General features: G+C 40.6%; 3 protein-coding genes across 3 annotated transcripts in view; all 3 read left to right on the top strand.

The window, feature by feature from the left end:
• The first annotated feature begins 711 nt into the window (after window positions 1-711).
• gmps (guanosine monophosphate synthase) lies at window positions 712-11,216 on the top strand. The gene is made up of 16 exons (XM_088381564.1): window positions 712-843; window positions 2,442-2,614; window positions 3,014-3,128; window positions 3,799-3,896; window positions 4,249-4,352; window positions 4,521-4,714; window positions 5,377-5,542; window positions 5,675-5,826; window positions 5,974-6,147; window positions 6,465-6,570; window positions 6,948-7,063; window positions 7,204-7,329; window positions 7,880-7,995; window positions 8,098-8,228; window positions 9,227-9,399; window positions 9,626-11,216. The coding sequence occupies exons 1-16, from the start codon at window positions 817-819 to the stop codon at window positions 9,725-9,727; spliced, it is 2,073 nt and encodes a 690-aa protein (XP_088237690.1). The 5' UTR covers window positions 712-816; the 3' UTR covers window positions 9,728-11,216.
• A 2,410-nt stretch (window positions 11,217-13,626) lies between these two features.
• Window positions 13,627-18,183, top strand: vmn2r1 (vomeronasal 2, receptor 1). Its single transcript, XM_088380825.1, has 13 exons — window positions 13,627-13,918; window positions 14,216-14,458; window positions 14,559-14,750; window positions 14,819-14,944; window positions 15,047-15,222; window positions 15,346-15,466; window positions 15,634-15,861; window positions 15,944-16,067; window positions 16,278-16,438; window positions 16,507-16,702; window positions 16,794-17,026; window positions 17,272-17,471; window positions 17,558-18,183. The coding sequence occupies exons 1-13, from the start codon at window positions 13,628-13,630 to the stop codon at window positions 17,877-17,879; spliced, it is 2,613 nt and encodes an 870-aa protein (XP_088236951.1). The 5' UTR covers window position 13,627; the 3' UTR covers window positions 17,880-18,183.
• A 3,987-nt stretch (window positions 18,184-22,170) lies between these two features.
• Window positions 22,171-26,885, top strand: part of kcnab1a (potassium voltage-gated channel subfamily A regulatory beta subunit 1a) — a 45,774-nt gene continuing 41,059 nt past the window's right edge. Inside the window, exon 1 of the mRNA XM_088380964.1 lies at window positions 22,171-22,520. Coding sequence (XP_088237090.1) covers window positions 22,255-22,520 — 266 coding nt within the window. The 5' untranslated portion in view covers window positions 22,171-22,254. The remainder of the gene's footprint in view (window positions 22,521-26,885) is intronic.

The following is a 26,885-nucleotide window of genomic DNA, read 5'->3' as shown; positions in this document are numbered from 1 at the left end:
GCGTCGACTGTTGTTTTAAATTTTAATATCACTAACCCCACTAGATAGCAGACATATCTTAGTTGCTGGATCTTAGTTCAAGACTTAAACTGCCTTAAACAAGAGTAGGCCAATTTTCCTCCCTTGAGAATATGCAGGGCAAACAGTACTTTGACATAAAATTTGAAGTTAATTGATTTATTTTTTTTGGGGGGGGGGAGTTCTTTCTCTTGATGTCATTTTCTTGTTCAGCAGTTTTGTGCCGTCCTTGAATGGTCATTTCTATGCAAGATGGCCCTTTTCACTGGAGAAAAAAATGCATTCTTTTTATGACATGAGTGCATGTTTTCCCAGGTTGGGGCATGCATGGTCCAATGTGGCCTCCAGGAGCACTGAGGAAAAATTAGCATTTGAGTTGCCCATACTTGCACGACTGTCGGACATTTCTGCACAATATACGAACATAGGCACATCTGGCATTTATGTGTTACTGGTGAGCCAGGAGGCTACTGCTGCACGACAACTGTTGTCCGCAATTAAATGAGTCTTCAGAAGTAAAGAGGAGGAGGAGAGATGCTGAGTTCATTTGATAGTAAGAAGTCAGTGTGGTTGGTTGTGTTTTGCTCGTCAGTCAGTCGGAGCTGCAAGTGAGCGTCTCTCTCTCTCTCTCTCTCTCTCTCTCTCTCTCTCTCTCTCTCTCTCTCTCTCTCTCTCTCTCTCTCTCTCTCTCTCTCTCTCTCTCTCGCTTTTCCCCTCCCTCCCTCCCTCGCTCGCTCCTACCGACCGCGTACATCAAGGCGAAAGAGGAGCGCTCATTCCACCACACAGCAGTCCTCCATGGCTATGTGCAACGGAGACAGCAAGGTCGGTGGAACCGGTATCAGCAGCCGTCGCTGCTATGACATAACTTGTTCTCGTGTGGTGGTCTCACGCTGCCATCTCTTTCACCTTCCACTACAGCCTGCGTTGATTTGCGTGGAAAGTTGTTAGAGCGTGTTTGTTAACATTGACCACCGGGGGAAGGAATGTGCACGGGCGCCCCGTGCCTGTTGCCGCTTTACGTGAACATGTCGCTCCCAGTCGCTAATGCCGAGGGTCGTCCATTAACTAAGGTTAAGCACACATGAATATTCGACAACGTTGTCCTCTAATATCTCTAGTTTGGTGTAAGGCTGGACCCTCACCAGCTGAAGATACCGCGTGGGTTTAGCATAGCTCCGCTAACTTAGCTCAGCTCCTTCCAGTACGTGCTAACATGCTATGCTCGTTACTGTTTATTTGGACTGTCCACTAGGATGGGACACTGTCATAATTTGTTACCTTGAGCAGCTAAATTAATAAAATGGTATGTTTACTTTTGATTGCTCACGGGAAAGTATTGCTACCCGTCCATTGATGGTGAAACTTAACGTTTGGCTAGCTAATTTATGTCGTTCGAGCACTCGCTGTCACAAACTTGGAGCAATAATAACGTCAAATCTTGACAGTTTGCTAACATCGTTTGCGGGCTTGAGAGAGGTAAATACCTCTTCATTGCCACAATATTATTAATAAACTATGTATACCCCCTACAAATGTACTATCCTTTTACGTTATTGACAGTGGTAGTGTTTTGAGGGACACTTCACTGATGTGAGGGAACCGAGCGTAGTATAAACCACGTGGGTTTATGTTGCCTACCTATTCATTTTTCATAATCAAATTGCATGTCAGATTTTATTTATACAGGTAAATGCGTGAGTATTTTAAGATAAATCGACCCGTGCATCTCAAGAGTTATCTAGCGAAACTGTGTTTTATGAAATTGTCATTAACATTGACATTTATGAGCCTTTTTTTTTTTTTTTAATATGTATGTTGTCCTTTGTTGCTTTGATGACTTGTATCTAGCCATAGTTGTTGACAGTCATGGAATAAATACATGTTCCTGACTTCTACCATTATAAAAATATAACCCCCTAACCCGTGTTGAGTAAATATTGGGCCCAGTACACACATGAGCAATAAGCATTTGTTTACTTGGTCGGAATTATGCTGTTCTGGTGGTTGGAAGTGATTCTAAGATTTAAACTGCATGCAAGCAAGACCAACTGCTAAATACAGTGTTTTTACAGCAGTTTTCCAGTGAATTTATTTGGTGAATCTTTAACTTGGAATATGATGAAACACTGTGGGCAATGTGTTGAAATATTTTAAAATCTTGACCAAAGTATTCAATAAATGCATAATTGCCTAAGTGACATCCTCTTGCTCATGTGATTCTCTCGATTGCTTGTTTCACCATGTTTATTAAGACCTTGTCAGTCACATGCCATTGATAAGGACAAGCTTAACATAGTCAAATTACTCTGGTAAGCATAGAGGGTAGAAATGGAATCGGAGTTAAGTCAAGGAGTGAGTTACCAATAATTAAGATTTATATTTTATAGGCAAACATGTGACTTTGTGACTGTGACTCTCAGCTGCAGATTGGCAGCGTGGAGCAGAATGGGTCACATGAGGGAGCCGTGGCCATCCTGGATGCTGGTGCCCAGTATGGCAAAGTCATTGACAGACGTGTGCGTGAGCTCTGTGTGCGCTCAGAGATCCTGCCATTGGAGACACCGGCCTTTGCGATTAGAGAACAAGGTTACAGGTAAATATATTAAGAATTTTGTATCTGTCTGGCGGACACTGTTTTTTTTTTCTTTTTAATCAGTAGGTAACTGATTTCTTACTGGGTCAAATTGCTACTGCTCTTATAATCTTTATTGTTCAGGCAATGGTTTGAGTAGAATTCAACAACAGACTAACTTTAGCTTTTGGGATATATCATTATAAAGCCACAACATGCCAAAGAAAAAGTAAGTCACACACCCGGAGTTAAATATTTGTTTGATAAACCAACAATAGGTGCCGCGGTATACACTGAGTTGTTGTGTGACTTTAGTAAGATTTTGAATTGTGCAACTTCCAGGGCAATCTGCTTTTAGGGTTTCAGTGTAATACTATTCTTCTGCCACTCTTATGTGTGCTACTGTCCTTTTTCTTGTAGGGCAATCATCATTTCAGGGGGGCCTGCTTCTGTGTATGCAGAGGATGCACCATGGTTTGACCCTGCAATATTCACTATAGGAAAGCCTGTCCTGGGGATTTGCTATGGAATGCAGGTACATGCAGTACAAAGCCTATGTTTAGCTGCAAGTATTACCTAAAAAAAACCCCACTTAGCTCTGCAATTATCGCTCACCATCATTACCAACATCAAGTAGTTCCAACTAATAATGGGGAAAGGAAGCTTAAAATTAATACTAAATAAATAATGATTCAATTAAAATGAGATCATATTTTCAATATAGCTATAAAAATAAAAAAGTGAACAGAATTGTTTAAAAGCATTTCTTAAAGATTAAATGCAAATGCATTGAACTTATAAGTTAACTAAAAGTGAAGTGGCTCAGGCAGCTGTTGTATCACATACCACGAGAGGGAAACTGCATGCAATACCACACAGAGAATCATTGTCTTAAGGCATTTATTTACCCAAGTAAGGAGATGTTCTGTGTATTCACTCAGAGTATCTGAGTAGCTTTCACTTTACCACAATTTCCTGGCTGCTGTTCTGCTCTCATGGCCCAGCTGGGATTTCATCATTTTGCTTCAAGGGCACATTGAAACTAACCGGGGAAGATAAAACCATCATTAGCTCTCTTTTCCCAGGCAGCTTGGAGGTTTAAACCATCATCTCTCTAATCAAAAGCACATTTCTCCCTACAGCATGCAGTTATTACATCAAACTAACAAAGTATTTTAACATTATTATCTGTGGTTCATTTTCAGATGATGAACAAAGTTTTTGGTGGAACAGTTCACAAAAAATGTGTGAGGGAAGATGGGGTGTTCAGTATTGGAGTGGACAACACTTGCTCACTGTTCAGGTACTCCTTCTTTTCCGTTTATAAGACAGTAAGTGATACGGTGGTGCAGGAGGTGTCCAAACCTTTGAATACAGAGGGGGAAGCTTTGACATTCCTAACGTTGAAATTAACATAAAAAAATTAATTCCCCCAGTAAAAATGTAATTTAATGTTTTGTGTATTAAACCCATTTGCTATTTAAAAAAAAAAAAACAGACAAAAAATAGCTGAGTAAAGCAAAAAGTGAAAAATTTTGGGGCTGTCAGTAGCCCTGTAATCCCACTCGAATGGATCCCTCCAGAACTGAGCAGTAGCTAAATGACATGCAAAGGTGACAGACTAAGTCTGTACCTGTCTGTGTGTATGTTATCAGAGGGCTTCAGAAAGAGGAGGTGGTTCTTCTGACTCATGGAGACAGTGTGGATAAAGTCGCTGATGGCTTTAAAGTGGTGGCCCAATCAGGAAACATCATTGCAGGTGAATGTTGACTTCAACCAGATTTGATTTAATTTATACAAATGCTCTTTGTTTTAAATGGCGAGGGAAATGCATCAATAAAGAATGGGCAAATATTAATTGCAGTGCTTTATGAAATATTTTATGACAGCTTTTACTAATAGCCTCTCCATGTTTACTGGTTACTAGGTATTTCTAATGAGCAGAAGAAGCTGTACGGTACTCAGTTTCACCCCGAGGTTGACCTGACAGAGCGTGGCATGGAGATGCTTCGCAACTTCGTCTTTGAGATTGCAGGATGCACAAGTAACTTTACTGTCCAGAACCGCCAGCAAGCCTGCATCAGTGACATCAGAGAAAAAGTCGGCACGTCCAAAGTGTTGGTGAGTATAACATTGAAACAAGACACAGGGAAGTAGTGACCACACCAGTCAAGGCAATTAAACAATCAAATGAAACAGGTCTGTCTGAAAAGTGCCTATCGACTTCCTAAGTGCCTTTATAAACTAGGCTTCTTCTCAGGAGGGTGTGGAGATAAGTCTTTCATTTAATGGCAAGTGAACCCATGTTGCCTGCACCAAAGTCAGATGAGTGTGCTATCATGACACCATCAGTTCCTTGGGGGCTTGTTATATTTCACAAAATTCAAGTACATTTTAATGTCTAACTGGTACATCTTTGATCTTATAAGGCATGTCTCTTGTTTCTTGACTGTAGTTGGGTAACCTGAAAAAATGCGATTGCTTGCAAAAAAAAAGACTGAACATTAGTTGCCTGCATTACAATCATGTTTATCAACATGAGCATTGCACAAAATATATTCAGTTTGATACTGTCGCCAGTCATGTAGCTGTGTAATTCATGGTACATCTCATATTTGTGGAATTTCTTTGGTGTAGTGTGCCATGACAATCTTGTTAAGTAAAATACAATCCCAGTCTCAATACAGGCTAAGAAAGACTGTACTGAAGAAGGAGATGTAGTGTTTGATGGCGGCAAGACTTTTTCCTATCTCTGGTGATTTGGTTTGCAATAATTGCCTTAGGTGCTGTTGAGCGGTGGTGTCGACTCCACTGTGTGCACTGCCCTCCTCAACAAAGCTTTGAACCAGGACCAAGTGATTGCGGTTCACATTGACAATGGCTTCATGAGGAAGAGAGAGAGCCAGAGTGTCGAGGAGGCCCTCACCAAATTAGGCATCAAACTTAAAGGTGGGTGTGGTCTGAATGATGGAATGTGGTTTTTTTTTTTTTTTCTCCTCGTGTCAAATGTCTAATCAATGCTGTGTGATCTTTACATAACCAAATAAAATTTTTGATTTTCCACCTTTGCTAACCTTTCAGTGGTGAATGCCTCACACACTTTCTACAATGGGACAACAACACTTCCCATCTCAGAGGAGGATAGAACACCTCGGAAACGGATCAGTAAAACCTTGAATATGACCACCAACCCTGAAGAGAAAAGAAAAATAATTGGGGATACTTTCGTCAAGGTACATCTTTAAGTTAATCCATTTTACATTTACATACTTCTATTTTGAGATTGCCAACCTAATTTACACAATCACGTGTATGCCAGCTTGCTTTTACTTTTTGTTTGATACTTGGGTGACATTTTGTGGATTGTTTTTGTTTTTCAGGTGGCAAATGAGGTGATAGGAGAGATGAATCTAAAACCAGAAGAGGTTCTCTTAGCCCAGGGTACCCTGAGACCTGACCTCATAGAAAGTGCCTCTCATCTTGCCAGCGGGAAGGCAGAGGTCATCAAAACACACCACAATGACACCGAGCTCATCCGCAAACTCAGAGATGAGGTACTTCAGAGGCAGAAATTATGTCGCAGTAATTCTGTTAATATGTGTGCACATATAGCCTGTCTCTATGTAGGTATAGTTAGTTAAGAAGGAGAAAGTGATGTGTCAGTACAGTGGAGACTTTGCCAATTCATGAACAGTGTTCCCTTGACTCCGATTAACTTTGCCAGCTAAAATAGGTTCATACTGTGACAAAACTTTATTCTTTTTGTATTGCTCAGCCTTTTTTTTTTTTAAATATATATATAACAGAACTGCCAACCTAAACATGTTTGCTTTTGTAAAAATGCTGAATGGTCTGGTTTGTGATCCTGCAGGGAAAAGTAATCGAACCGTTGAAAGATTTCCATAAAGATGAGGTTCGAGCCCTCGGGAGAGAATTGGGCCTACCAGAGGAGATAGTCTCGCGACACCCTTTCCCGGGCAAGTACATAAACGCACATAAAACACACCTACTGAATGATTTTTTAAAAAAGTCCTGACATAGTTTTTCCAGATCAGTACGCATTAAAACACTTCTATTTTAATATGGAATTTTTTCTCTGTTTGATTCTTATTCATGGCCTCCAAGTGTTTTCATCCAAATATGTACAATAATTATGACTTTCTGTGTTACCGGATGTTTATTGTCTTGTGTCCAAAATCACCTTATGTCACCATGACCAAACTTCATCACAATTGCAATTTGCATGAACAAGCCATTCATAAAATTACTGATATCTCATTTTTTTCGATTTTATTTGCAAGGCTAGGTTTGGTCAATTCACAACTGTAGCTCATTCTTTTTCCTTCACACACAGGTCCTGGCCTGTCTATCAGAGTCATCTGTGCAGAGGAGCCATACATCTGCAAAGACTTTGCTGAAACCAACAATATCCTCAAAATTGTTACAGACTTTTCTGCTAGCGTCAAAAAGGTCAATAGTTTAATCCACTACATTTCCCACCACGACAGAATGACAAGACCATGAATTAAAAGTTCAGACACGGCATATCTTGTGTAAGCTGTTGAACCCAATGATAGTTTTCAGGGATCTTCTTTCTCTCTCATTTCCAGCCTCATACCTTGCTGCAGAGAGTCAAGTCGTGCATATCAGATGAGGAGGAAGAGAAACTCATGCAGATCACCAGCCTTCATTCACTCAATGCCTTCCTGCTGCCCATCAAAACTGTTGGCGTCCAGGTGATCCGTTTACTATTTTTTTGGTCATCATCTCTTGTTTAGCATTTCAGTAGACATAACCCCCACCCCTCACACACACACAGACTCAAAGTTCCTCTGGTGTTTCTATATTTGGTCTTCTTCCTCCGTCTGGAAGACTTGGAGACGTGTGGTTCACAATTTGTATATCTGAGGGAATGGAAACTGTGTCAAATGTTACAACTTAGTCAAAAACCTTTATATACTGTTCTTAAAAGTGACTTTTAGCATTCGTGAAAGATCCGTTCTTAAGTTTGCCGCTTTTAGAAGAGACTTTTTTTTGGAGGGGGGGTGTTTTTCCCCATTTCCCTCTTGTTTTTTCACTTAAGTTTTAATTTTAGCCTAAACCTCAAACGTTTTGTAGAGACAGCAGACAAACATTGTAAAGTTTAACTCCTCATGCATCTTTGTTTACAGATGTCAAGGGATGAGGGTTTTTTTTTTTTTTTTTTTTTTTTTTTGAGCGTGCGGGTGAAGGTTTTAGTTTTGTATGTTCTTGTTTCCTTACTGAATAAGATATTTTCTCATACAGGGAGATTGCCGCTCTTACAGTTATGTGTGTGGCATCACAAGCAAAGAATCACCTCACTGGGAATCTCTCATGTTCCTGGCCAGACTTATCCCTCGCATGTGCCATAGCATCAATAGGTAACACACAAAGTAACTGTATAAATGTATTTGATTAGCATTCTATGATAAGTGGAAAATTCATACCTATACCATGTTTTTAATACTCCCTCCCCCTTTCAGAGTTGTCTATGTATTTGGTTCCCATGTGAAGGAGCCACCAATAGACATCACTCCCACTTTCCTGACCACAGGCGTTCTCGGCACCCTTAGACAGGCTGACTTTGTTGCTCATTCTATCCTCAGAGAGTCTGGTGAGTGTTGTGGTTTGAATCAATGTTTCAATCTAGGAAAGATGTCATTTTACACCCCCTACTTGAAATGAGTCAGTCGAGAGACTAGGGCTAGAAAATTATTCCAAGTTTATACTCGATTATGATTTTGGATTCTCACGGTCATAAAAACATTTTAGTAAAAGAAAAACAATATGTTGAACGACGGGATGTTTTTGAGTTCCTGTATTTGCCAAAGCACCATGAATGCAGTTGGTAAAGACCATGTAAAATGCTATTGACATTCTAAGGGTAAATTAGCATGGATTTACGGGTGTGATATTGCTTCAATTAACAAACACATAGAGAAAGCCAATACAGTACTTGAAGGCATAAATTCTTTCTAATTTGTGAAAATGAGTTATATCAATAGAGCTCAAACGCGACTTGCTTTCAATATTTTTTTTTTTATATTGCAATTTTTCCCAAAACTTATTTTTACTTACTTTTTTGTTCTTTCAAGTCACACTCACAGTTGCATTTTCAACAATGCAAGGAATCTTTTGTAGCCTCACTTGATGTGGCACAAATCATGACAGCCAGGATCCCAAGTTAATAATAGTCAAACAAAATTGGATGAAAATGCAAGAGATTTGAACTGCACATGCTGTTTTATCATAATTTACCTGACAAAGAAAGTATTCAAGGGTGAAGGGATGAGCAGGCATGGGGGTTGACGGTAAATTGCAGTAGTGGAATAAATGCAAAGTTTTGAAATCAACAATTCATTGTTTTTCATAATACTGATTTTATTATCAATCAAAATAATTGTGATTATTTTTTCCATAATCACCCAGCCTCACAAACTATTCTAAATAGTGAAGCATGTGCAGTACAACCTAAAGAATGTGTGGGGAGACGCACAAGTTTGCCTTTGAGAAGGCACATAACTTGACTTGCTGCATATTTGCATCCACAAGGGGAATGTCTCATAGCTAGAAGAAAACGAACTGTAAAACGACTACTACTTCTCCTCTCAGGATACTCGGGAAAGATCAGCCAGATGCCAGTCATCCTTACCCCTCTGCACTTTGATCGTGACCCACTGCAAAAGCAGCCATCCTGCCGACGCTCTGTCGTGGTCCGCACGTTTATCACCAGCGACTTCATGACTGGCATCCCTGCCACGCCGGGGAACCAAATCCCAGAGGAGGTATGGCAAGGTTCACGGTTCCGGAAATTGTCTTAATAAATAGCAGTGGTTTTAACGCGCATGGAGCAGCAGCACCTGCATACAACAATCCTCACATTCGTATGACTGGAATTCAAAGTTGGAGGGCGCTATTCAGCGGTTTTTCATTTATTTTTTAAAATATGGTATTGGTGCAGGCTATTTAAAATGCATATCTGATCTCACAGCACCATCTTTTCCTCCCCAGGTGGTGCTGAAGATGGTCAACGAGATCAGAAAGATCCCAGGTATCTCTAGAGTCATGTATGACTTGACCTCCAAGCCACCTGGCACCACAGAGTGGGAATAAAAAAAAAGAGAAACAACATGAAAGTGATAGGAGACAGACACAAACACACACATCCATGTATACGCAAACACACACACGCAGCACAGAAGTTATCAGAGAAGGCCAGGGAACTCGTTCCAACCTTTCATCTCCCCCGTACACCCCTTCTCCCCCTTTTCGTCAACATTCCCATGGACAACAGACCAGGTTGTGATTGGCGTTTTTTATGCCCTTGTCTTAATTTTGGCGACAGGGATCGATTATAGATTTTTTTTTTTCGTCCACGTTAAAAAATTGGTTTTAAAAAAATAATGGTTACCCTCTGTTGTGAGTCAGTCATCACAATGGAGTGACAGGATGCTGTGAACATTCAAGACTGTGGACTTGAGGTGCATCGCGTGGTGAACTCAGAAAACTAATGTCTTGAGAAGAGTAGAAAGAGGGTTTGTTCATCCACCTGCCCTGCCGCATTGTTCAAAGTTGTCTAACTGTAATGGGTCTGAATATGTTCATCCACTTATTTTCACCTACCTGTATACTGCTCTGAGGACGGTTGCCTGTCTGAAGTGGATCTGAACTGACAACCCTGTGTGACCAATTACCATTGTGTAAGCCGCTCTCTTTTGCCAAAAGTAGATGCTGTTGTCCTTGGTGCCCCCTGGTGGTCATTATGGAGAACTGTTAACCTGACTATCATAGCAAGTGTGAAGCTGTGCAGGAGGCCAAACTTTTGGGTAACTTTGTTATGTGCCTGTTTTTTTCTTTTTGTTTTCCTTTCTCTAATGTGACCAGTTCTGGACTGATATTTCCAGAATATAGTATAACGCTTTTCATTATGCTGCATTATGTATGCTTTTTAAACAATAATTGCAGAGCTCATTATACTTAATCATTTATAGATTGCGGTTGTCTTTTGTTGCTGCTCTTGTGTCGAACAAGAGTGCGTCTTTGCACATTTGTTGCTTTTTGAACGTAAAGCCTTCAAGCTTTATCAACAGAACCCAGTCATGGGAGGTGTGGCCATATCAAATGCTTCACTTTGTTGTGCGTTTCCAGCTCCATTTTAAATTTCTATTCTGAACTGACAGCTACTTAAATCTTGCCGTCTAAATGTCACACGCGGCTCAGGTTTAACTGAGTTGGAACAAAAAGTCCTGGTCAAGTGGTTTGTGCCTCTAATTTTAATGGCAATGTTACCCTAATGCAAATGGTTTGACACAATTAAGTGTTTCTTTCTGTCTCTCATCCGCCTTTTGATGTATTTTTGTCAAATTCCTCCATGGGGGGAAAAGTAGCTTGATATCTTAAACTTAATTTTGTAGTTGAATTAAATTGCAATATTCACATTAAGTTATGCAATTGTGTGTCTCATGGCTATATTTTGATGTCATCTTGCTCATTCTTTTTTGGTAATGTGCCTCAAACCAAGCTACTGCATGCAGTTTCAACAACAAATGAAATTTATACAAAAACTGAGCTTTAATAAAGATCTCCATGTTCAAACCTCTCACTTCAGCACCATCCTCTGTCCAGTATGTGGCACCATATAACTACCGATCATTCGATTGATTGCTATCTATCGCTATGTCTGTCCCTTTCTCTATAGCCTGGTGTGATATTGATGGCCTAGTTTTGGTATTTTTGGTTAAACTGACACTGACACACATTTTTGGCACAGCATCTTAAAGGAAAGATACAGTTGCACATTTTTAATGCATGAAAAATTCGGAAAGGGAAGCTCTTGCTGCTTCAAGTTAATCATCCATCTTCATTAAGGTTCAGAATGTGCTGAAGCCTGGAGACTTTGGGAGAGAATAATACACTCAATTGGTATGAATGGACATGCAGCCACTCACATGAACATACTGGACAAATTGAAGCAGTTATTCTCGCAGTGTGGTACAAGTGATGTATGGGCTCCCTCTAGTGGAACGGGCTGATAACAAACATGTTGAATATGCAATGTATTTTCGTTTAATTATTAAATATAGTTTTTTTTCCTATATTTAAACAATGTTAACATTGAAGATTTTAAATGTTATAGCATTGCACAGCAATGTATTATATTGGATCGTCAAGTACTTTTTTTGGAAGGCTTAAAATGCCTGATTTAGTCTTCAATCAACCCAGTGTAGGATTTTGGATTGTGGTAAGAATCTCAAGGTAATTATTTGTCATAAATTAAGATTTTTTTTTGTATTCCCCCCCCAATGTCAATAAATTGAGGTCTGTGTTGCATAAGGAAAGTGTTTGTGTGTGTTGTGTTTAACAGGTGTTTATTTTCCCCTGGTGACTGAGCTGCAAGAGCAGGCAAGTTGTCAGCCACCACAACACGCCTTCAAACTCAGGGGACACCAGTTGATTTTGGAACACTATCTTCACTCTGATGTTGTGTACAGATATCATATTGCCACATGCGGCCAATTAACGTCAGCCTTATATGCGGCTCACTTGTGTGGCGCCTGATGTGTCTCCCCTTAATACAGTATAGATCCTTTTTGATAATAGAGGTATAATATATAGAAGTTTTCATTGAATTTATAAAAGACCCACTATCCTACCCCAACAACAAAGAGTTTGAAGCAATTAATTTTTTGCCAGTGCAAAGGGCTATCATGCAGAAAATGTCTATTTAAAGATGGGACAAATTGCTCCACAAGAAACCAACATTAAGTGCAAGAGCTTGTTTTGTGCATTCTTGCACAAAGAGTAACTCCCTTAAAATACCAACAGTATTGAGCTACTATGTCCTTCAAATATAAGGAAAAAATTATTAGACTTACTAATTTTTGTAGTTTTGGGCAATATATACGAAAGATCCAGTGTAAATGCAACTATGACATATCTGCCATCTAGTGTTGATTGGTGATATTACAACTTGAAACTACAGTCGACCCCTGGAGTTCACCATTGTTTTTCTTTCCCTTTTATTTTCTTCCCATACATTTGATTTTGCCCATTTTTCTCAGATTCCTGTGCCTGCATTTCCTTCCATTTTCTGTGAAAATCATTTATATAATGTTTATCAGCATTTTGGGGTGAATTGTTTGAATTTTTTTGAAATAATGAAATGGCCATTCAGAACGTACCTATAGTTGGCTCCCCAAGATATAACACATGATGCAAAATATAAGATAGGGGAAAAATATTTTGACTCACTTTCTTGAATGTAACTTCTCTATATCATTTTTTCTCTTTCAGATAAACTGAATCTCCAGCTACCACCCGTCACCTCTCCCTGGAGAACCCAAGAAACACCTGATGCACCTACCTGGCTGCTTTCCTCAATGTCCTGACACAACAAAGCTCACATGATTTGTCTGCACCGCCTTACCATGGAACCTTGTCGCATTTTGCTCGGATTAAGCGTCATTTTCTACTTTTATGCCTCTGTTTCTGCAGAGGCCTCTTGCAAGCTGAAGGCCAGGTTCAAGCTGAGTGGCTACAAGGATGTGGAGAAAAAGAAGGTCATCATCGGCGGGATGTTTCCTGTCCATATGAGAGTTGCTTCCAGCGCCGGCAGCACTTCACAACTACCTGTGTCCTCTGGATGTGAAGGGTGAGTCAACTTGTTAACATGACGGTTCAGTTTATTTAAATAAAAAGTATATCGTGTTCGATGAAATTGTGTGTGTATGATTGGCCAAACTAAAATATGCTAATTGTTTCAAGCTCTTCAATTACTCCTGAGAAATAAAAGGGTAACACCTCAGGGATCAATTAGGCCGATTCGCTAAAATGATTTGCGCTCAGTAGCCGTAATAACAAGAATGAAATTAAATATTTATGAAATCTCGTTTGGCTAATCAGCATTGGATTATTATCAATTTCAAGGTTTCTAAACTATTGTATAAACATTTCTGAAGGGGGAACAACCTAGTGAAATATCATTTGAGCTTCATTCTCCCATCACACGCTAGAATGAATTACCGAACTTTCCGGTGGACCCAGACCATGCTGTTTGCCGTCAATGAAATAAACAACATGGATGAGCTGCTGCCCAACACCGACCTGGGCTACGTCATCTATGACTCCTGCTTCACCATTTCCAAGGCCGTGGAGGGCACCCTTACATATTTAACCGGCCAAGAGGAGGCCGTGCCGAACTACCGCTGTGGCACGGGCCCCCCCTTAGCTGCTCTTGTTGGGGCGGGAGGCTCTGACCTGTCCATCGCCACAGCCAGGATCCTCGGACTCTACCATTTTCCACAGGTAAATAACTATATGAGAGCAGCATGAAATAATTTATTATAATTATAATAATTATTATAATTTTCAGAACACAATAATTTATTGAATGATTTGTTTGCATTTGGACTAAATTGAAAATAATGTGTTTGAGGTTCAAACTGTCATCATTAATTCATGAGCCAAATAACTGTTTTGTGTATCGCCCTAAGGCTAAAAAGAGGTCACTGAACTGAAGGTTCATGGGATGTATGTAGTTTCTCCAAAACCTTGGCGAATATCTGGATTTTACAACTTCCTGTTCGTTCAACTATTCTTTAGGTCAGCTACTCCTCATCCTCCTCAGCCCTGAACAGCCGGTTTCAGTTCCCGACCTTCCTGAGGACCATTCCCAGTGACAAGCACCAGTCGGACGCCATGGCCCGGCTGGTGCTGCACTTTGGTTGGACTTGGGTGGGAATCATAGCGGCAGACGATGACTACGGCAAGTACGGAATCAAAGACTTCAAAGAGCAGGTAGAAGATGCCGGCGTCTGTATCTCCTTCTCTGAAACTCTGCCCAAGGTATGTGTTTTGTGATATTGTGCTTAATATGTGATTTTGTTCACCTTTGGTTTCTTGTCATTTGTCTCACTTTGTGTTTTTCTAAAAACGATTTCTACAGGTGAATTCTCCTGAAGACATCCATCGAATCGTCCAAACCATTATTGAGTCCACGGCAAAGATCGTTGTCATCTTTTCCTCAGACGTAGACCTCAGTCCTCTGGTGCTTGAGCTGATCCGGCAAAACGTCACCAATCGTACTTGGATCGCCAGTGAGGCTTGGGTCACTTCATCCCTTATCAATCAACCTGGAGTAAGAGCCGAAAGTTGTCAAGCCACCGTTATCGCCATTTTGACATGCGCTCAACTATTTGTGTGCAGGTGAGCTCTGTGCTCGGCGGCACGATTGGCTTTGGGGTGAAGAGGGCCGACATTCCTGGTCTTCAGCGACATTTACTGAATCTGGATCCTTATGCCGATCCTCTCACTGAGGAATTTTGGGAGACGGTCAGTGTAATACCGTAACTGAGCTTCGTGTCAATCTAATACTTTGTTGCAATGTTGTCATTGTTTAGCTTTCTGTACTTTAACTTGAAATGTGTCTTACAGCTGTTCAACTGCACGTTAGACTACGGCAAAGCTTTAAGAGACTCCAAAGAAAGGGCCACGGTGTTCAACGGGACAATGTCGAAGGCTTTTCCCGCCGGTTTGTGTACTGGCAGTGAGTCATTAGCCCAGCTCAACAACACCTACTCTGACATTTCTCAGCTCCGAATCACCTACAGGTGACTTCACGCTATAGCTTCTTGAGTTAAAGACTCAAGTCCCCTATCAAATGTAGGTTTTGTCCATTGTAGTCTTGTTATTATTATGGAGTTGTCATGGTAGGCTGCAATGTCTTGCCACAGTGTATACAAAGCGGTGTATGCCGTTGCCCATGCTCTGCACAATCTGGAGCACTGCGAGCCTGGACACGGACCGTTCATTGGGATTGGCTGTGCTGATATCACCAAGTTTGAGCCGTGGCAGGTACGTGACTTTCTGTGTGTTGTCCAATCAATCGCTTATACTGGCCAAACCTGACAGATAACTGGTATTGTTCTTTCTCTCCAATCCATTTTTTGCTTTGCCATGTTTGTGTTTGAGAAAGGTGGGCACTTGTGTGTGTTTGATTGAAATCTGACATTTGTTTATAGCTGATGTACTACTTGAAGAATGTGCGCTTCAAAGTGCCACACACAAATGAGGAGGTCTACTTTGACGGTAGAGATGTGGAGGGATATTACGACATCATCAATTGGGGACTCGACAGTAACGGGGGAATATTATATGTCACTGTGGGGCAATACAATGCTTCCTTGGCCCCAGACGAGAGGATGACCATTCAGAATGATTCCATTGTCTGGAACAATGAAGCATTGGAGGTCAGTTGCACACTGTTCACAATTGACTTATTTACAATTTTTAGCCCAGGAAATGTTATGCAACTGCATCTGTGCTTTTCAGCCACCTCGGTCAGTGTGCAGTGAGAATTGCAAGCCTGGCACCAGGAAAGGGATCCGACAGGGAGAGCCGGTCTGCTGCTTCGACTGCATCCCATGTGCCGATGGCGAAATTAGCAACATGACGAGTCTGTATACCATGTCCTCTTGCTCCCCAAAATATAAAATACAAAAAACATCTATCTTCACGCAATCTAACTCCAGGCCTCCATTGGTTCATAATTTAATTTGATATGCTGTCAAATATGATGACGGTGACCTCAGTGGCATTTGTGCAAATTAAAATGCGCATTTTTTCAAAACCCTTTGCAGTATCTCCTCATTCTTGTTGTGGACAGATGCCCGTGAGTGTGTCCTGTGCAGTGGTGACTACTGGTCCAATGACGCTCACGATGCCTGCGTGCCAAAGATCATCGAGTTCCTGGCTTTTGGAGAGCCACTTGGCATCACTCTTATTGTCATCTCTGCCTTTGGAGCCCTTGTCACCTTTGCTATAGCGGTGAGAATAAGTAATACAACTTGCAAAGACTGCAGAGCTGCATTGAAAGTGCTGCTGCTGATTTGTAGGTGGTGTTTGTTGTACATTTTGGCACTCCTCTGGTGAAAGCCAACGATGCTCTGCTGAGCTTTTCGCTGCTTTTCTCGCTGATGGTGACCTTCCTCTGCTCCATTGTTTTTCTGGGAGAACCTCAAAATTGGAGCTGCATGACCAGCCAAGTAGCTCTGGCACTGGGCTTCGCACTGTGTCTTTCCTCGCTTATGGGTAAGACGAGAGAAGTTTTCGAGCCAATTCCAGTACTGTCTCCTGTGTGATAGACTGTTTGTACTCTATTACCTCTATCATTCTACACCAGGCAAAGCAGCGTTGCTAATGCTGAGAGCGCAGGCTATAAAAGCAGCCTGTGCCAAAGCCAAAGCTGCTGCCAAAGCTGCCAAAGCTGCAGCTGAAGCAGCAGCCAACAGTTGCGGCCCTGACGTCATCGCAACCAACACAACAAACCTGAATAGCCTCGCTGCTCGTGTCAAGCCTGACATCCTCACATTCGCCCACCAGAGGGTGATAGCTGCTGTGGCAACGCTTATTCAGGTAAAAAACAAACCATGCATCTTTATCTTTGAATTATTTTTATTGTGACCATCCAGATTTTTGTCATCTTGACTTCCTGCACTGGCCTGCCCATCCCCATCTAACGAGAAAACTGCTATATTGATTGGCACAGACTTCCACCAAGACCATTCGGAAAACACTGGATTAGCAACTATAGTTAAATAATCAATCATATCTTTGATTTTGTAGTGTCAGCGATATTGACCAAACAACTTTCTATACAGGCTTTAGCTTGTACTGTGTGGCTCATCGTCCTGCCGCCCTATCCCATGAAGAACACTTCAGCTCAGAATATAAAGATTATTCTGGAGTGCAATGAAGGTTCTGTGGTCTTCATCTGTTGTATCTTTGCCTACGATATCCTACTGGCTCTGCTGGCCTTCATTTTCGCTTTTTTGGCTCGAAAACTGGAAGACCACTTCAGGTGGGAGAGAAGTACAGTTCTCAGGTTAAGCAACATAACAGTCATAAAAGTTTGGTTTCATGCGAATGTCCAATGCTGTGTTCCAGTGAGGCCAAGTGTGTGACCTTCGGCATGCTGGTTTTCTTCATCGTGTGGATATCTTTTGTCCCAGCTTACCTCAGCACACGAGGCAAGTTCATGGTGGCCGTGCAAATTTTTGCCATTTTGGCCTCCAGCTTTGGCTTGCTCACCTGCATCTTCTTGCCAAAGTGCTATATTCTCCTGCTCAAACCTGAACGCAACACTGAGGAGATGATGAGACCCCGCGATAAACCACGCGATGGAACCTCAACTGGGACGTCGGCGTCGCTCGCTACCTACGCCACTGAGGTCAACTCTACAATCGCATCAACCCCCATTGATGATTAGGTGACAGATAATAGGATGTGGTGTAGCTTGACAGGGTGATATTCAATATTATATTACATAAAATGATAATTAAGGTCATTAATTCACTTGGCCAATTTAAGTAAATGTCGCTTTACTTTATCCCCGACTTGGGGCCCAAGACTTTATTTAGTCCCAGTGATTAATGTATGAACATGTATTTAGCCAATTACACTCAGGATATCAACACACTGCATTTATTTATGTAGAGTATAAATAGAATCATATTTTGGACTTTTATGTGTACTGCTCAAGCGGCATTACGTAGATACTTTCTGAGAGGCTGTTCAAGTCTGATGTTTTACAAAAACAAAATAAAACTCTAATCTATAACAAATACCCAACATCCTATCATGACTCATGATCATCATTAACTTATTATAGACAAAGTAGAAGTCAATGAAAACAAATTAAAAATATTTAAACCAATGTTAAAATGAAGAAAGCAATACAAGAGCATTTCGACTAATATATTGTATTTGTATCAATTGCCAGGGGCAATATTGGGAAATCAAGAAATTTTAATGGTGAGATGACAATAAGAAGTGGAGGAGAAATTCATTTAAAGTGATTTATGGACGTAAAAGCTGGTGCATTTTAATTTTCGTACAGGTGCAATTTTGGTAAACCGCATCTCAGAATCGTAGATGTAATTGTATTTTTTTTCATAAATACGACAACAGCATGCCCTGAACCCTCTGAATTGAACGCTCCTTATAAACAAACTTTGTGTCAATTTCCTGCATTGACACCAGAAAGTCAGTTTCTGCTTCCACGATGTAGACTTGTGCCTTCCCTACGCTGGATTTAGGAGGAATGAGAGGAGCCACTGAGCAAGTTGGCTGTGTTCACTCCCACAACGGCGCAAACACAGGGCATGTCTACAAAGTTACCAAAGGGAATTAAACTCCACCCATAAAGTGCATTTTGTGCGAGACTTGCACTTAGCTTGAGAATAGGGCCCTAAGAGATGCATATATTCCTCATAATATTGTCCTGGATGTTCACCTAGAGTTTTGTTTTACCGTGTGGCACTGCTACAATAGTACGTTTGTGAATTCATGTGTTCATGAGCACCTGCCTTTCCAGGAATGTGTGACGTGTGTCCAATCAAAGATGTCAGTGTGTACGATCATAAATTCTCCTGGTGACAGAGCGCTGAAAGAATGTGTTTAGAATTTATTGCTCGCTGACAAGCTGGGGCAGCTGCTAAATCATGTTAAAAGGTGCACATATGCGCCATCATGGATGTGCTGCTTGTGTCGTCTCTCTATTATGCAAATGTAGCGCCTACTACGCTTCTTTTAGGGCAATGCATTTGATTGGGCAAGAGGGCTTTTCATGAGATTTTCATGGCAAAAATATGGATATTTTCTATACTGCTTATTCTCATTAGGGTCACAGCTGGAACCTATCACAGCTGACATTTGGCGAGAGTATACCACTATTTAATTTAATCAGAGGGTACTTATAGTCACCCATTCACACTCATATTGACATTTCTGGGCAATTTAATTTAATTTATTTTTTAATGTCATCTACAATTAAATTACAAAGTGAAAATTTATAACGCAATGTTTTTTTTTTTTTCTTTTCTTTCTTCTCTATTGTACTATGGAGTTATTACTTTCAGTATTTTTTACTTCCTTTTCTTGTATTTCTTTAAATGTTCGAAAGAAAGAAAGAAACAAACAAACAATTGAGTTTTTGGATTGTGGAACAAAGCAGGAACGACCGGGGAAAATGTACGTAAGCATGAACAGAAAATTCAAGCTCAACACAGAAATTACTTAGTTGAGAGCCAAACCAAGAACCTTTGACTCTGATGGCAGGTGCTCATGTCCCATAATGTCCTGCTAAATAGGACAATTAGATATTAGCTGCTGTAGCTTTCTCAAGAAGAAAATGCTAGCAAGAACCCGCAATAATATATTCACTTCTGTGTTAGCCGAGAGTGGCCATTGCTTCCTAAAATATCACATGCATGTCGAGTTGGGTTCAATACAATTAACTATGAAGGTCAAAGTAACTGATTTGCACGTTTCCTACTGGTGAAGCCGGGCGGTGAACTTTCACACCTTGCTTGGATTGATCTGAATTTGTTCCTCCACTTGTTGATTCAAGTTACAGATGAAGATGAGTAATAAAAGAAATGATCCTCACCTGTTCGCGGCGCTCAAGCACACTGTAAACACGATCAAGGGATCATTGTGAGAGTGCTTGCATAGAACACAGTGCAGTGGTGTATTGCAACGCTTCAGTTAAACTGTCTTCCTCATGGCTCAACAGAGTAAAGAATCTTTTGAGCCCTGGATTAGTGTGTGTGGTTGTGATATATACTGGGAAATATCATAGAATAAGTCATGCAATGTTTTTTTTTTTTCTGCTGGAACAATTTGGCACCAGTCCATGAAGTTGTAAGTATTTTCCTAATTTTGTTCTTATGAAGATTCTAAGGTTGATACTGATCTTAAACAGCAAAAATATTGACTACATGATGTAAACTCACAGATGGAGGCTATAGAGATAACTGGTAATATATGCGCAACTTGGGCCATAAAAATTAGCATTCAAGAACAGCACTAAATTGCTGAACAGCAAAGCAACATTGCGTGCAAGACCACACAAAAAAATACTCATTCAGTTCAAAAATGGTTGAGCTACTATGTTTTTCCAGCATGTCATTCCAAATCTGCAAAACAAGTATTAGATGGCATATTGTTGTCATGAAAGGTGACAGGGAGAGCTCAATCGGTGCTGGCCTCTACCACAAAAGTTTTTTGGGTCTGCTGTCTCAAGTTTCAAAGGCTCCTCGAGTTGGGTACATCGATTCATTCAGTTGGGGTAAGTTAAAACAAACAAATATAGGGCCTTTTTTTTCAGTTGAGTGAACATGCCGCTATTTAGGATCTTAATAAATCAGGCCCCAGTTGGCTGTACGAAACTAGCATCACCCTTATTTTGTGTGTTTTATATATCAAGCTGAATTCCTGTGCAATTCCAGAGCTTGCATAAGAATAAAGGAAATGTAGGCTGAAGGTTTTCCACACTATTACATAATGGCACATGGCTTTTAAATGAACAGTTTCTTCTAAGAGGATGTGTGCTAAAGAGGAGTAACCCTCTAGGCTACGACGATAGAGCTGCTGAATTTTAGCTCCAACACGGAGTGTATGTGTGTGCTGGTTTAACCTTCAAAGGGGGACTAAACACAGGCAGTTTCTTTGCACCTTTTTTTGTATGTGCCCCCTATTGTTCTTAAGATGAATATCCTATTGTGTTTGTGGAATAAAAATATATCTGATTAATCCTTTCATTTTATCCAGATCACGGGGCTACTCTTTTGGCCAATACAGCCTTCTGCGTCATGGGACCAAACCCAGACAACATGTACCATTTTTGCCCATCTTTCCCTTTTTTTAGGATTTATTAGAATAAGAAATATTGTTTCACATTTCAAATGGCCGTGTTTGATGTAAAGCATACATTTACCTACATTGACAAGTCACATTGACACCAGTCACTCAAAACACTGGGACATTTGATCTTTTAACTTTCTACATGAGGGTAGAAAGAGAGGTGGTATCCTGTCAATCGCATGGCACATGTAGACAAACAAACATTCACACCCACATTAACACCTTCACAGTTTAGAGTCTTCAATGAAGCTACATGCATGTTTTTGGAATGTGGGACGAAGCCGGTGAAGCCCAAAAAAATCAATGGTCCACATGGCCAAAGCCACGCTATTTGAAACCCAAAGCTCCAAACTGTTTCATAGTCTTTTCAGAAAGAGATAGTTTTAAAGTTGTAGATAATGGATACTGATGTCCCAAGTTGTGCTTGCGAGAAGTCACATAACTTATACCGAGTAGGCAAAGTAATCGTGGAATTTGTGTTCCTCACGCACCATCCCAGAGTCTTGTGACACAAGGAATGGTGTTTAAAGCCTAAGACCTCCAACAAGTCTAGAAGGTGTGTAAATATAGAGTTGTCATTTTAAAAAACGATCAAATGCGTTAGTGTACATGTAGACATCCATCCTTCAATGTACTTGGGGTAAATGTACTTAGGTATACTTAAATTTAAACTTAAAACCATGCGTGTGTGCTTGTCCTGGTACAAGTGTATGTTTGAGTGTATTGTTGACACCCTGGCATGTTTGTCTCCCTCCTTTTAGGCCAGCGCAGAGTGATGACGAGACAAGGAAACCCGGATCCTGTTTCAGGGTGGATGGGGCTATAAGAGGGTGAAGTGCACTCTGGAGCAAACATGCTAAACGAGTCTAAGGAAGTCGTGAGTCTTTGGATGGTGAAAGAGTAGATAAGGTTGGTCCAACCGAATACCACTTGGAGTCATGATAGCCGCTCGGAGCAGCGGAGGTGGGGTCGGGGGACACCAGCCTCCCCCAATACACCGGGAACACTCTGTGAGCTCTGCCGGTGGGACAAAAGGTCACGGTAACTCCACCGAGGTCAAGTGCAACGCCTACTCTGGACGACAGGGGGCGCCTCATCAAAACAGAGCAGCGGTGCTTAGAGAGATGGAGAGCAACTGGTACCTGAAAATGTTTGGACTGCGCAAAGAGGAAACGGTCACTCATAAGACGGGTATGCCCTACAGGTGAGTACCTACAATACACATTCCATACTGTAAGAAAAAATAATGGGTGGAATATCTGATCGGCTACGCACATACACACAAATCTGAAATGATTATTAAATTAGAAATAAGACAAGGGGGACAAGTGTGTGTGTGTATGTGTGTGTGTGTGTGTGTGTGTGGGGGGGGGGTGTGTCTGTGTTTGGAGCATGTTTGAGATGACAGCACACAACATCTACATAACTGTGACTCCTCCTCTAAACCTAATGTCCAAAAGTGATATTATAAACTTTGGTCCACTTCAATCATTCTGACTGGCAAGTTAAAAAAATGCTGTTTTTGTCTAGTGTTTTTGTTTTTGTAAGAAAAAGAAGCTAGGTGAACAATTGGCTTCGTTCAATAAGTTTTCCTGGGTCATTTTTATTGTGAGTTGTTCCTCTATTTGTGTACGGCAAGAACACACGCTTCAGCTTGCTTCCTAATTGGCTATCATGTTCCGTTTCACTTCCCAATTAAAAAGTCTGTAGCTCAGCCAAACTTGGCCTTGACCACACACAGAAGGATTTGCATTTGCAAATATAGAACAGGGTTAACAGTTACGAATAGCAGTTCCAACTGTTTTCTGAACAGGGTGGGGAGAAAAAAAAACTACACACCCCATAACCACAGGAGAGTAGCTCAAGATCATCTTTTTGAGACATTCAGTAATCGGTCCTTTACTGGCTTATTTAGAGAAGCTGAATTTTTGTCTGATTGTTCCTCACTTTAACTGATAGAGTGCCAAAGTATTTTTGGGCAAGGCTGTCAGGCTGGCCCATCATTTCATTTGTGAGTGTTGTGTGTCGCCAAAGTCTGACCCGACTTAAGGATTGTGTCACCTGATCTCGCTCTGTTGCTAATAGGCAGCATTCGCCCTGCTGCATTTGACCGTGTTGATGTTGCTTAACACCATGGCGACAAAACATATTGAGATGGCGGAAGCGTGGGATTGGTTACCAGTGGTGACGTCGATTCAGAGATGCTGATCACAACCTCAACTAATGAAATTCAGAATATAATAGTCATTATCTCATGTCTTTGTTTTCTCACGTGTAGATAATGTGGGTCCCTTCTCTTCTTCCCACACTCTGTTTTTTGTTGCAAACTCTTAATCGCTCTGTGCCCCTTAGCAATCATCTAAGCTTAAAACCCCACATTCATTTTTGTCTCCAATGGCCTTCCCTCTTTCATAGTTCTCTACTAATTTTAGCTCTGTTCACTAACTCATTTAGAAAAAAACTGAGATATCAAAATAAACTTAAAGATGCAATAAAAAAAAACTCTTTTGGCACATTTTATATTTTCAAAAGAAGAAGGAGGAAATCTATCTACCACTTAGCCTTTAAATATATATTTTTCAAATGTTATGTTTATATTAGTATCTTGGGTTGTTCAAGGCTATCTTCGCCGACTTTGTCTGAAAGTCAATCACAATCAGGGCACTTATAGCGACAGCAACCATTCCCACTCACATTCACACTGTCACTGAGTGGGAATTGGATATATGCTGCCAGCACATAAATCAGCAAAGTGAAACCTTACACCAAGAGGGACATTTTTGGAAGTGTGTTTCTTTCTTTAAAACGTTGATGTCATATTGAAAGCAGTGCTTCAAATTCCTCCATCAGTCCTACTCAGCCAATTCCAACTGACATTGAGTGAATGGAGGAGTGTATTTAGTCATTTAGGGGCCCAAGGCAAACCCAATCACGTGGCAAGCACATCCTACGTGTACTATAAAGATTTTGAAAATGATTCTTTATGAGTGTGAATTTGAGAAAATGCTCCAATTTCCTATGCTAAAACAATCCTGTGATGAAAAATGTTCCCAATGTCACTGTCCAATTCATCTTTTCTGCATCCTTTTCGGTTGACACTGCCAGTGGTGCGACTGTACAAAAGGCAATGTGGTGTCACCATGAAAAAGGTTGAAACCTTTGCACTGCTTGCGGTCCTGTTGCTCTTCCGCGCTCCACTGGGAAAACCCTAGGAAAACCTTATCAAGGAGGGACGGCGTAGCAATCCAAATTATTCCCATTAATTGAATATATATTAAAAAACTAGGGCAGAATATAACCACAGATTTCCCAGGGATCTTTAAATGAGCTAATAATAGCTTTTGTGCCTTGTCCCCCAGTGTCAAGAGCAATTCATGCCAGTTCAATTCTACACATGAATGTATGCTGTACCCGACCGTTTCATTGTTTGGGTGAAATTCTTTCAGATTGTATTTTGTGCACATACATGTAATCTAAATTGAGTTTTTTCACAATTATAGCAGAGTAATAAGTTGTCGGTTTTCCATTCTTTTTTACTCACAAGTTGTTTTAATATTTTTTTTTTATTAACGGTCAACTTATAGTTCGCGGCTGAAAAAAGATGTAGAAATGGTCTGAACAAGGGTTTACTTTGGGTGAGTGAAAAAATAACTTTGCAACGATCAGTAATGTTTGGATAGCTTTTAGTTTAAGTGTTAAAAATATGATCCCTACCGTGCTCTTCAGCATCATGCGGGTTTAGATCTTCAGTGATAATAATGTTGGGCTTTAGTCAGAAATGTAGGCCACCACATTGGTTTTAAATAGGAGCAGGACAGCCCCTAAGGGCTGGAAACTGATCACTGGCTTAATTATTGCTGCCATAAAGCCGGCTGAAATAAAAAGAGCGTTCTCATTTAAGTTCACTATATACTAAGATGATTTCACACTGAGGAATCGAGTACATAGCGTGGAACATACAGTAGCTTTAGACACAGCTAAATACCATAATATTAAAAAAAAGTTGCATTTTCCCTCTTGTGTTACCACTCAGCTTAGTTGCTCTTTATCAAAAATATGCATGATACTGTATGAGTTTCATGGTTGTATTGGGAATGAGTGTGTGTAGGTGGTGGGGCACAGAATAAAAGCTTAATTAGTCTCATGGAGCATGAATCTGATGTAGAAATAAAAATAAAAGGATATAGTAATGATTCAGTTCAATTTGATTACAGAATAAGGCATATTGAGGATGGGGAGTGGGAAGTTTTGGGTTTCCCTGCTGCCCCTGCAACCCGACCCTGGATAAGTGGTAGAAAATGGATGGATGTTATAAGAAAAGTGATATTCAGCAGAAACCATAGAAAGTTCACACAGTGAACAAATTAAGCCCCCAGGTCATTACATACTACCCAGGTGCCTTTTATTTCTATTCACTACCTTTTATTAATTCAAATAGATATGACAATGAGCAAAAGGTAACAGGCCATTTTCCCCCACAGCCCCATCTTCTGGGTCTTTTGTGACTCTGTCCCACTTGCTGCAAACACAAAATTACCACTGGTGTCTATTCTTACAACTGTGAACACAGTCAGTCACGTTGCATAGGCTCAGCTGACATTATTTCTGCCAGGCAGGATCAATTTTTCCACTCTTCTTACTGGACAATCGACACAGCTGCCCCTTTGTTAGGCTTGAAACCACTGAGTGACTGAGATTGTGTTTAAGGTATAATCTTTATCTGTGAAGAAAAACATCACATTTGATTTAATTATTTTGCTGGACTTACCTTTGCATCACAGAAGCAAATACACATTTTTAAAAAGGTTTTATTAGATACATTTTCAAGGGCTGTCATGCAAACACACTGCTACAAGTCGTCAGAGTACAGTTTTTATAACAGTACTGTCCCTTCAATATTGTGCAACATTCAACCATTAATGTCAAAACCCGTGGCAACAAAAGTGAGTACACAGACTGCTCCTATTTTTCCCTCCCAGTGTCGTTATTTTATTTTATTTTATTTTATTTTATTTTATTTGAACAAAAATCAGTCAAGTCTTTTACTCAAGGAGATGACACAATCTCAATTAAATATCTTTTTAGTGTTTTTCAGTACCGGTATTTGATCTTTTAAATCTATTTTGACTGGCAACATTCCCGTGCCCCCCCTTGCTAAAATGATTATGACAAGAATCTGCAAAACAACAATTACAATTTAGAATTCCACATTTGACATTGCGTGTCTGAAACCAAATCTCATTTGCAAGAATGACACTTGTCCCAAGTCGCGTAATCCTCTGGGGAACCAGACATGATTTCATTGTCTATTCCAAATAAGAGGTCAGAGGTGTGAGACTCCATGTTGTGCAAGTGTGTGTTTGTGTGCATGTGTGAGACAGTGAGAGAGAGAGAGAGAGGGGGGGGGAGATAAACAGAGCAGAGTAGAGGCTTCCCCCATGATATTTTGTGGTTCACTTCATTACAAAAACATTGCCGCCAGACAGTGTGCAAATGCGCTGAACATTCTGATGGCGGCAAATGTGTTTGTCTATATGTGTGTTATTGTAGTGTACTTTGTTTAGGAAGA

Source organism: Syngnathus floridae, chromosome 7 (genome assembly GCF_059516105.1).
Source record: "Syngnathus floridae isolate MCC-2025c chromosome 7, RoL_Sflo_1.0, whole genome shotgun sequence".
Classification (NCBI taxonomy): Eukaryota; Metazoa; Chordata; class Actinopteri; order Syngnathiformes; family Syngnathidae; genus Syngnathus; species Syngnathus floridae.
Note: the sequence above shows the minus strand (reverse complement) of the source record. Positions and strands in the feature narration are given on the sequence as shown.

Coding starts and splice junctions, on each gene's coding strand:
- gmps (XM_088381564.1), top strand. CDS start 817: ATGGCTATGTGCAACGGAGACAGCAAG. Junction 3,897..4,248: donor AACACTTGCTCACTGTTCAG/GTACTCCTTCTT, acceptor GTATGTTATCAG/AGGGCTTCAGAAAGAGGAGG. Junction 7,330..7,879: donor TCAAAACTGTTGGCGTCCAG/GTGATCCGTTTA, acceptor TTTCTCATACAG/GGAGATTGCCGCTCTTACAG.
- vmn2r1 (XM_088380825.1), top strand. CDS start 13,628: ATGAATTACCGAACTTTCCGGTGGACCCAGACCATGCTGTTTGCCGTC. Junction 14,751..14,818: donor CCCTTATCAATCAACCTGGA/GTAAGAGCCGAA, acceptor ATTTGTGTGCAG/GTGAGCTCTGTGCTCGGCGG. Junction 16,439..16,506: donor TTGTCACCTTTGCTATAGCG/GTGAGAATAAGT, acceptor GCTGATTTGTAG/GTGGTGTTTGTTGTACATTT.